The sequence below is a fragment of the Psammomys obesus genome, unplaced genomic scaffold (genome assembly GCF_907164565.1).
Source record: "Psammomys obesus unplaced genomic scaffold, mPsaObe1.curated_primary_1811, whole genome shotgun sequence".
NCBI classification, from domain to species: domain Eukaryota; kingdom Metazoa; phylum Chordata; class Mammalia; order Rodentia; family Muridae; genus Psammomys; species Psammomys obesus.
In genome coordinates, this window is record NW_026590701.1 from 2,916,803 (window position 1) to 2,928,386 (window position 11,584).

At 35.3% G+C, this 11,584-nt stretch overlaps 1 protein-coding gene across 3 annotated transcripts in view; it reads left to right on the plus strand.

The window, feature by feature from the left end:
* Strn3 (striatin 3) overlaps window positions 1-11,584 on the plus strand; it is an 83,405-nt gene that overhangs the window by 48,712 nt on the left and 23,109 nt on the right. The window contains exons 8-9 of one of the 3 annotated variants that reach the window (XM_055608518.1): window positions 823-933; window positions 9,718-9,858. The exons of 1 other annotated variant lie outside the window; for it this stretch is intronic. In XM_055608518.1, coding sequence (XP_055464493.1) covers window positions 823-933; window positions 9,718-9,858 — 252 coding nt within the window. The remainder of the gene's footprint in view (window positions 1-822; window positions 934-9,717; window positions 9,859-11,584) is intronic. One more of the 3 variants, XM_055608519.1, reaches the window with a different exon arrangement.

Below are 11,584 nucleotides of genomic sequence, written 5' to 3' on the forward strand. Positions count from 1 at the left end.
ACACACACACACACACACACACACACACACACACACACACACACACACGATGGTACCAAGTAGAAAGCAATGTGTGTTTTAACTTTTCTGTGCTTGTCACTGTTTTACCCTGAAAAAAAATCAGCTCAAATCAAGACTTCAGTGGAAGTAATAAAATTTGAATTTTATTATTTGTTTATTTTTATTTTGTTAATCTTTAGTTGTAGTCCAATGGAAAAAGGTAATGAAATGTTGAACGGTTGGGAGGGGATGAAGACAGAGGTGGTGTTTTTTGAATGCTTGTGTGAATTATTTAAGACAATGTATTTGGAAACTATATGTATTACATTGGACTAGAATGCCTTTCTGTCATAGTACAATTACCCTGTGCATGCAGAACTATTGTGACAGGGATGCATGACTGATTTTATCAATGAAATGGCACTGTCATTTATAGCTTGCACTTTATTATTAATTTGCATGCAATTCATTGGTTTGCTTATATAATGCTGGCTGAATACTTTTTATTAACATTTTATAAAGATGCAGTGATCTGTTTTTTAATATTAGATTTTTTTAATGTTAGTCTATTAATGAAAGAATACTCAAATTTGTGATAGATAAAAATGAAGTATTGTTTACCTGTTGATGATAATAAATGCTTAGGGACGTAAGGACATTTGGTTTGAGTTGTGAGTACCAAACTGAGACTGCACCTTTAAAGTGTTTGAGTATATACTGTTATAGTATCTTTATGATGATGTAAAGCTTTTAACAGTTTACAGCCAACAGCTTGCATTGCCAACTGCTGATGTTTTTCTTTTAATAATATGCTGCATGTAGATAAAGATGACCTCTCCCCAACTGCTGAGGTTTGGGATGTAGACCAGGGGCTAATAAGTAAACTGAAGGAACAGTACAAGAAGGAACGAAAGGGGAAGAAAGGGGTGAAGAGTAAGTGCAGATTATGACTATTACCATTTTTTATGCTGATATTGAGAAAAAGGTTATTTTGATGCCATTTTACTTTTTGTGTCATAAAGGGAGCAACTAACTTTAAACTTTGTCTGTTGTGTAATTGAAATTTAGGGTGTATTATTGGTCCAATAGAAAATTACCTTAAATATATAAGATTTAATACACAAATATTTACATATGAAAAGATTTTAAAAATTTGAAGATTTACCAAATTAAAAGTAGTACTGGCTTTGGAACTCAAATCAGTAACAGTTGTGTACAGTGGGCAGGGAGCCCGCCCCTGGGGGGCCTTTTTGCTTTCTGGTCATAATCCAACAATTAGTAGCCACAGGTTTGTTTTGTTTTGTTTCTTGTTTTTTTCCTTCTGGGTACTGTTTATTTAACTACAGCACTTGGCAGAAGCCATGGACCTAGAAGTGGTGATAAAATAAGGGTTTCTTGGCCATAGTTAGCTGTCTTTGGGGGCCTCCATGTGTGCCCTTCACTGTAAGAGTAGAAGTGTGACTGTAGAACCTTCCGGACAAGCACCCAGAGAAAATCCTCATACCTGTGATTATAAACAGAGCGATTTGAAATTTATTTTGGGAATTAGAATTGGCTTTTGACTCCCAGTTGAACTTTTTTGTCTTGCTTTTGGTTTTGTTTTTGAAGTGTAATTGCTGCTCTTGCAGAGGACCTGGGGATGGGTTCCAGAGGCACATGACAGCTACAAACCAGCTCTAGTTCCAACCCCAGAAGATCTGGTGTCCAGTTTTGGCCTCAGTGGGTACCGCAACCACATGATGCACAAACATATGTGCAGGCAAAACATCCATACACATAAAATAGAACAATCTTGCCAGGCAGACTGATACATACTTTTAACCCTAGCATTGCTGAGGCAAAATAGAGGCAGACAGAACTGTGTGTGTTCAAAGCCAGCCTTATCCACCTGGGGAGCTCCAGGCCATCCACAGTTATTAGTGAGACCCTGCCTATAATAAATAAATAAATAAACAATCTCAAGAGTAAAGTAGGGCATGGCTGCACACATTCAGAGAGGGAGAGTCAGGCAGATCTCAGTGAGTTAAGGCCAGCCTGGTCTTCAAAGTGAGTCCAGTACAGCCAAGGCCACACAGAGAAACCCTGTTATTAAAAAAACCAGTCCCCCCCCCCAGAAAAAAAAGGGGTGAAATAACAAAAGTGTATCAAAGAGAAAAATAGTGCATAACAAAGATAGAGGCATTCCTTCACGTTCCCATTTCTGGTGACAGATAAATTAGCTTATAAAATTACAGACATACCAGAAATAATGTTTTCTTCAATAATGCAGTTTTTGAATAATTTAATTTATTGTGGAGTTAACTGGAGTTTTAAGAATTTCACCTGTTAAGTTTTCTTCTCCTCTCTCTTCTTTTCCTCCTTTCTCCTTACTTCCCTCTCTCTACTGGTGTTAGGGACTGAACCTACAGCTTTATGCTTCCTAAGCATGTGTATTACCAGTGAGCTAAATCCTTATAACTTTGTGCTAGTTTGTGTTATTGCATGTGAATAAAAGGACAAACTATTGTTAGGAAGTTTCAGGCTGTATTATGAACTATTTATATTTAAAAACATAAAGTTACTAGACTGGGACTCTGTTCCGTTTTAACATCATTTAACTATAATGTATGCCTGTTGAGTGTGAAAGTACTATTGCATATTTGACTTCAGTTTAGATAAAATCACATTTGGTTTTAGGATTTAAGTTTTATTCTTTTTAAGAAATAAAATGACTGAGTGATACTGGCTCATGACTTTAATCCCAGGGGAGGTAGAAGCTGGTGGATTTCTGAGTTCCATGCCAGGTTGGTCTACAGAGCTAGTCTACAGGGCAACTAGAGCTGTACAAAAGAACCCCTGTTTCAAAAACAGTAACAACAATAACAACAAAAGAAAGAATAAAAGAAAGAAAATAGCTTATTGTAAAAATTCCTAATGTTGCTTCTTTATAGACTATTAATAGACCTAAAACTTTTTGAGACTTAGAAATACATGTGGCCTCTCAAGGTCATTGTTTTTTTTTTTGAGACAGTATTTCTCTATATAGCCTTACCTGTTCTAAACTCACTTGATAAGAGCTGTCTGGCCTCAAACTCACAGATCACATGCCTGTCTCTGCCTCCTGAGTACTGGGATTAAATGCATGTGCCGCCATTGCCCAGCCTCAAGGTCTTTTTTTTTTTTTTTTTTTTTTTAAGGGGTACATTTTAGATTTTCTCTCTCTCTCCCTCCATCCATCCCTTCCCTCATTATGCATCTCTGACTGCCCTGAAACTCACTATGTAGACCAGGCTGGCCTCAAACTCAGAGATCTTAGCACTTAGAAGCCTGAGACTAGAACATTTTAAGTCCAAGGCCAGCTTGGGCTATAGAGGGAGTTGAAGTCCAGCCTAGTACATAGTAAGACTTTTTGTTTGTTTGTTTAAATTTTATGAATATAAAGATAAAAGTAAAATTTAACTATTACTACTGGTCAAAAATTAACTGCATTTAATATTTGTATATAACTATTTTCCTAAAACTTTGAAATGCTTTTATGTGTAAGTCTTTTGTATTTTTCAATAAGAACATGTGTTATGTGTGTTTTATTAGTTTTTGTTGTTTACATATCTGTCTATCTTGATATTAAGTTGGAATCTTACAGAAGGTATTTTAACAGAAGCTTAATGTCAGCATGAGGATTAAGAGAAAGGGGAGGTGTCCAGAGATCAAGTAGGGCATAGACATGAGTGTGGCTGCAGGCTCCTCTGAAGAGAATTGACTTGTTCTGAGGTAGGGTGGCAGTCTAGCCTAGACTGCCATTAAATACACACATATTCAGGCATTTGCTGCTCAGTTTTTCATCATGGTGACAAATATAAAACAGTTCTGGAAGAGAGCTAGGAATAATGATGTGTATCTGTGAGTGGAGGGAGAAAAAGAAGTTTTGTTTTAAAAATCACAGTTTCAGCACACACATTCAATCTGAGGAGGCAGAGGCAGGCAGGTCTTGTGAGTTTCATGCCAGCCTGCTCTCCAGAGCAAGTTCCAGGACAGCCAGGGCCATACAGAGAAACCCTGTCTTGGAGAACAACAGTAACAAAAATCTCAGTTTCATACAGTTTTTCTTCCTTTTGATTTTTTTTTTTTTTTTTTTGCTATACTCATTAGCTCTGTAAAGCTATGTAAACTGATAAACTGATTAGATAGCATATCATTTATACCATTTGAAGCATTTTATGCTTGTTCCTTTCACATAAAAAATCTGGAACCTTTTATTTAGAACATAAGAGAAACTATCTTTTAAATATTTCCTTTGTTGTTTGTCTTTGTACATGAAAGCATTGAAACTGTATTACTATTGTCCTATTCTTAGTTAGTTGTTACTATTCTGCATAAAATTTATGTTGAATTGAGAACATAAAACTGGAGTAGGAATACAGTTTTAGAGGGTTGAAGTGCTTGCCCTCGCATCCATGCATCCATGAAGTCTTGAATTCTGCCCCCAGTACCACATAAACAGGGTGTGGTATGCATGTTTGTAATCCCAAGAAGAGGCAAGATGGGGAGAAGTACAGCGTCTTCAGCTATACAAGGTTTGAGTCCCGCTTGGGCAATGTGAGATCCAGCCTTAAGTTTGTTCCCTTTCTTCAAAAGATTTAAAGCCTTTCAGGACTTCATAGATTCACATTTTGAGATTACACATATATCTGTAACAGAACAACTTGTTTTAATATTTCTAGTTAATCTCTTGTATACTAATGTTAGTAAATTTGGGGTTGCAAGAAAGAGACTACCACCATTTGAAGTGATGTATCTGGACAAGGAGGCTTTACTCAAGAGGGTGGTTCTCCAGAGAGCAAAACACTGCCTGAGACAGGAAGTATACTTGGTTTACGTAAGGACACATGGTGACTGTCTTTTTCCTATCAGCTGGGAACCCACTGAAGTCTTACTAGATTAGCTAGTCTTAAAGAATTGATGCACAGGAAATGAAGTGGGGAAGTTGGTTAGCCCCTTCATTTGGAGAAGGTAGTAGAGCCTTTGTGTAAATAAAGATTATACTGAGAGGGAAGATTAGAATATTTGCAAAACAGTTTTGCAAGGTGGAAGCAATAAAACAATTTTAATTTTTTGTCAGAAGTTCGAGATCTTTTTGACATAGTGTATTTTTTATTTGTTATTATTTATTACAATTTATATACTTTGTATCCCGGCTGTGGTCAAGTTTTGCTATATGTAATAAAAAACTTACTTAATGTTCCCTAGAGTAACCTTCCTCCTTTTTCAGTATATAGAGTCATCTTACTATTTCCTTTACTGATGTTACAAGATCACTATATGTTTTCAGATTTGAATATTTATTAGTAACATTGGAAAAGTCAAAACTGTTGCATACAAAGGGGACATTATTTCACAAAGGATGATTTGTTTTCTGTTTCTGGCTTCAATTTTATGCTTTTAAAGCAGACTTGAGTCAGGCATGATGACAAATGCCTATAATTCCAGCACTTGGATGATAGAGGCAGGATGATCAGAAATCTTGAGGCCTGCCTGAGCTACTTAAGATTCTAGGTTGAAAATACAAACAAACCGATTATTTCTTATCTCAGATTCATCTCCTCCAACATCTCTTCTTTCTATCTTCTCCACTGTCTAGCTAGCTTTACCTTGGTTCATTCTCCATCTATGTGACAGTTTAAATGGGACAGTTAATCCTTTGCTCTGGGTTACTACTCTCTGCCATCTTTTCTCAGTCATTTTCATCTCATGTTAGAAAGATACTCTCAGCCAGTGCACTTTTTAAAGCCACAGACTTACTTTGTAGTTCTGATTATATTTCTTCAACATTAAAGTATCATATTTGTTTAAAACAACAATTGTCATGTTGTGAGAAAAAAAAAGCTTCAAAGACTCATTTCCTGAATTTACCTTTAGTGGGTCAGGTCAGATTATGAAGTTGAGCCCCAGCAGTGGTATGAGAACAGTCACCACCTACATCAGGGATAAAACCCAGCTCTAAAATGTTGGCGCTTCAGGTTCTTCTCAGGTTCTGCATGCTTCTTTGTTCTTAAAAAATTTCTCTGGCTTAGAGACTTTTGCTTTTTTGTATACATTCCTTTTGTGTGACTCTGAGACACTGAGATTATTTCTCTCAATGTGAGAGGTTTGTATTAATTATAATGCCTTCTAACCATTAGTGTTTTGGTTTTTGGATTTTTTTGTTTGTTTGGTCCTTGAACTCAGAGATCCACCTGCCTCTGCTTCCCAGAGTGTTGGGAATACAGGTGTGCACCACTGTGCCAGGCACTGTTAGTTTTCTAAAGAAAATATTGACTAGCAAAGGCCACATTTGAGAAAGGAAAAACATGTTTGTTTTAGATTTGGAAAAAGTATTATAAGTGGGTGTGTAAAAGAAATGTATGTGTGTAAATGGATGAAAATAACAGTGGTCAGTCTATAGATAATGTTTTCCACCATGCTACAGTGTATTTAGAGGAATGTATATTCTGGCCTCTCAAGTGCCAGATTTACAGGTGTGTGTCCTAAACCTGACTTAGCTGATGTTTATATGAGTAATCAGTGAGCCTTTGTGCCTTTGAATATTGTTATTAGCATTAGGCATAATAGTCTCATACTAGTACTGTAAAATCTGTAAGTTACAGGTAAGATTTAGATATATTGTGTTAAAGTAGTGTTTGTCAATTAAAAGTTTAGACATTTCCTCCTTTTAAAGCAGAGGTTTTGTTTTGTTTTGTTTTTGTTTGTTTGTTTTTGTTTTTAGCCTAGGCTGGCCTTGAACTCTTGGTTCTCCTATTTCTGTTTCCAGAGTACTAGGATTATAAATGTAAGCTACCAGACACAGAAACATTTCTGTTCTAAATTCCTGCAATAATTAAAAACTGAGGTTTTGAGGGTTCTGTTTTGTTTTGTTGATGTCTGTTTTTGAGATGGAGTCTCACTGTGTAATGTAGGCTGTCCGGAAGCAGTTGTATAGTCCAGCCTTATCTCTGTGCTTTTGCCTCAGCCTCTCAAGTGCCAGACTCACGGGTGTGTGTCCTAAACCTGACTTAGCTGATATTTTTATGAGTAATTAGTGAGCCTTTGTGCCTTTAAATATTGATGTTAGCAACAGGCATAATAGTCTCAATTTTCTCATTATTTGTAATCATTTAAAATTGTTAAATTATTTAGAATCTTTGGGTTTAGGATGAATATGAAAACGTGTTAAACTTGCACTTGAAGAGGTGGACATGTCAGTGGCGGAGCCCTGGCCTAGCATGTGCAAGCCCTGCGGTTCAGTCCCCAGTACCTAAGTAATTAATTTGTAGTTGAAAGATGCTCTACTTTGCAGAGCACAGGCTATGATCTCTGGTTATGAAATCTGCTTTCATCTTTTGACAGCTTTTGAGAAACTAGTATTAGAGCAGAGTCTTCTCCTAAACTTGGCACTGTGCTACCCAAAGGCTAATGTTTAGCTGTAAGTATGTAAAGATATTAATTATGTAATTTTGGATCCTAAATTTAAGCAATGACTTTAATATTTATCTCTGCTCCTTCTGTATGTCCAAGGTTACTTACTTAGGAAATAATTTTTACACATTTTCTAAAACTATAAAATAAAGCTTTTCAATTTTTACTCTTTGCTATCATAACAAAATTATTATAGTTAATAAAGCTAATTTTAAGGCACACAGATGAATAATAAGAATATATAGGAGAAATTTAATAAAATATTTTCTTAGGAAATAATTTGGTTAGAGAAATGCATAGACTTTAGATAGGCTAAGCACACTGAACATGTGTACGTGAGGGAGAGAAAGAGAAGAAGAGAATTGGGCAGATACAACTGAATTCAGCACAGTGCATAGCAGAGTAGCTTGCACTGTATGGAATGTTAAGGGAATTTATATTATGGGCCAAGGTAAAGGATGGCTTAGAGAAACTTAAGTCATGAAGCATGGTTAAGTAGACAGTCTTGAACTAAGTGACACAACACTGCTGAGCAAGGAAGCAGGAGAATAAATGTGATAATTTGGAAGCCTTAATTTAATTGGTAGTATTCAAATTTGATAGTAAGTAGGGCTTGAAGATGGTAAAAATAAAAAAAGAAAACAAAACTGGAGTCTAGTACAGTAAACCATAAGAAGGAGAGTCTTGATTAATAAAGTTGAGAAAAAGATTAATCTGAAGAACAACTCATAAGAAGATTCCTTTGTAAAAAATTACCTATTTTCCTCTTTCTGGTAGAATTAATGGAGTTTTAACTGCAGAAACTAAGTTTTTATTGGTAGTAATCACACAAGTCAGAAAGTTGTGTGAGAAAGATTGTGTCTTTTCTTTCACGTTGAATTTTTCTGGTTGGATATCTAGTCACCATTGGTTTTGTTTTGTTTATTTATTTAGAAAAGTTAGGATTGCTTCACTTGTAAGGAAAAAGTACTCAGGTGACAGTTTCTCTATTATTTTGGAAAATTCAGAGGATATCATATATTACATACATTCAAAATTTGAGTTTATGACCATTTTTAGTTAGGGATTACTATAAAATAATGTGTAGAATTTCACTTATTTTCATTATATCCTGGCATTCAGTCATTATATCCTGGCATTCAGTTGCCTCTCATTCTATTAGGGATACATAGTAAATGACATTCTGTGTAGACTGATACTTGATATCCACCAGTGACTCTAACAACACAGCAGCCTAATTTAGTTAGTTCATTAGTGTCAATGCTAGTGAATATGAGGTCACGTTGGACCTTGGATCTATTTTAATTGCTTTTATCTTGTGCTGATTTTTTTTTTTCTAGGCCTTTTTTTTTTTTTTTTTAAAGACAGGGTTTCTCTGTGTAGTCTTGGCTGTCCTGGACTCTCTTTATAGACCAGGCTGGCCTCAAACTCACAGAGATCCACCTGCCTCTGCCTCTGAGAGCGCTAGGATTACAGGTGTGTGCCACTGAACCCGGCTCCTTTTTTTTTTTTTTTGATGCAAACTAAGTCTTGCATACTACATAACTCATCATTAAAGAGCATACCACAACTGCTAAAGCTTTTTCAGTTTTGTATTTTCTAGGCAGTAGTTGAAGTTAATCTTTAAACTTATGGCCTATGACAGTATTGAGTTTTTATGTCATTACAAGAAATTCAGAACTCACAGGTAAATTGTTTCCAAATTTGGAGAAGTGAAAATTTGAGGTAAACAATTAAGAAACAAATTTAACAAATAGGGCTAAATTGTGAATGACAAATTTGTACTAATATGGTGAGAAAATATCTATAAAAACAGCAGGGAAAGTTAATTGTTTGTTGCACCCTCATAAAAGTCATTTTGTATGTATTTCTTTGACTTTTTAAAACAATGATTTAAGTTGAAAGGCCTATGTTTTGTTTTATGGACTAGTAAACATTAGCCTTAAATACCAACAATTTCCATTGATTTAATAGCATTTTCTGTGGCTGAGCTTATAGAATCCAAGTTGAATTATAGAAGTTTTTCTTTTATCTCCCCACTCCACTATATATATATTTCAAATACAGTGTTTGTTTATTCACTGATCTAGCCAATAGCTACAATGAGCCACAAAATAGTGACTATTTAACATATTTAAAAGTTTTGAGCATATTTTGAAAAATGGTGTATAAGATATTTCAATAAGTCTTGATAGCCTGCTTTATCGGTATATTGCTTTACTAAGGCTGCCAGCAAGTCAGGCGGTAGCTATTACATGAACCTCTACTGCTGACGTTAATTTACAGGGGTCAACAGGACAAACCTCTGCGACATGATAGCTGATCTGGGAGAGGACGAGCTGCCCCACATCCCTTCAGGAGTCATTAATCAGTCTAGGTCAGCTTCTGCTAGAGTGACTGATCATGAAGGTGCAAGAGCAGAGGAAGGTACAGCATTTAGCTATCGTGTTTGTTTGTACTGCTGAGTTCCTTAACTCCAAGTCACCTCTTAATAGTGCAAATATGCTATTGTATAAAATGCTGAAGATCATCCTACATGATCTTTAGAGGTGTTGGGCAAGCTCTTGGTATAATTGCTCAGCGATGAAACATGTCTTCTAGTTCCTTATATTTGTTTTTGTTTTTATGTTAGATGTAGTTTTTTCCAATCATAGGTCTGTTCAGAGTGCCTTTCTTAAATCTAACTTTAGCGTACAAATCTAGTATTAGGAAAAGAACAATTTAATAAACTTTAACACAGGTGGGTTGAAAACTAATTCTTTGTAGTGTGGTTCAAATGTAGCAACTGTTAATAACTACCACTTAAAAGAATTGCTAGGCAGTGTGAGGTGGATCTTAATGTAGTATTCCTAAAAGGAGATGGAACTGTTAACCGTTTTAGGATAAGGAAAAGCACTTTTTAACTTTGTAACAAGTATTCATGACCTAGTAATAACTTTTTAAAAATTTATCGAAGCCAGAAGTATATGGGAAATGAAAATCTACTTAAAGCATTTTTTGAAACTGACTTCATCTAAAGATACATAGATATAGTTGACTAATTTGTACTTCTGGGTGAAGTTATGCTTCTAACTAATCTCAATTTTTAACCCAAATTACTTTAATTTGATATGTATGATAACGCATTAATAATTTTATGCAGGATTATTTTCTTATTTATGCTTATGCTTTTTGCTTTGCAGGGAGATTTGTTTGCCCTTCTCAAATACTTGTGTCCATTTTGTTTTAATTTTTCTGGACATATTTTCCTTACAGCAAAGTTTAACAACTTTGCATTTTTCCTAATTTTATGATATTTTTTCTTTAAGTCACAGAAAATTTTAAGGAAAGATTTTTTTTTTTAAGGAAAGATTTTTTTAAAAAATCATGTAATAATACAAAAGAATGGAAGTTAAAATCTTGACATTCCCCCCCCCCCCCCATACTCATTTCCACTGGGCTGTTTTCTAAAATACAGATACTAGCTCTATTTTTATTGTTTTGCATTTGGGGTTTTCCTTTTCTAAGTAATGTGTTTACTAAATTTTTACTAAAATTTTTGTTAGTTACATTTTAGACTGTAGATTTTGCAGTTCAAGGCAAAGTCAAATTAGTGATATGAACTCCTTTTAATGTTTTAAGGTAACTTTGGGGAAAGCCAGTAGGCTTACACGCTATAAAAGTCAGTGTAGAGAACAGTGCTCTGTGTCAGGTGTGTGAGTGCAGGTTAGGAGAAAGGAAGTCACTAATCTCTGTCATAGTGGTGGGAGGAGGGGAAATGGGCAGATTGACCTTATATCTTAAAACCTGTCATTTAAAGAGATTGAAAAACTGTAATCTAGTTTATAGTCCATTTTAGTGACTTTGGCAAAAAAAAAAAAAATTTACATGTTACGTTCCAATTTATAAAGAACACATACCTGTTCTCTGATAGCACAACTTTTTAAACTATTGTTATAAAAGATAAGATTATATTCCATATTGCCACTGGCATAATTCGAATCAATCATTAGTCTGAATAATTTTGATAAAATTAGAGAAAGGGACTGGGGAATGTGTCTGGGTGGCGCAAAGTGCTGCCAAACCATGTGCCAGGTCCTGGGTACAATACTGCATCACACACACATACACACACACACACACACACACACACACACACACACACACACACACA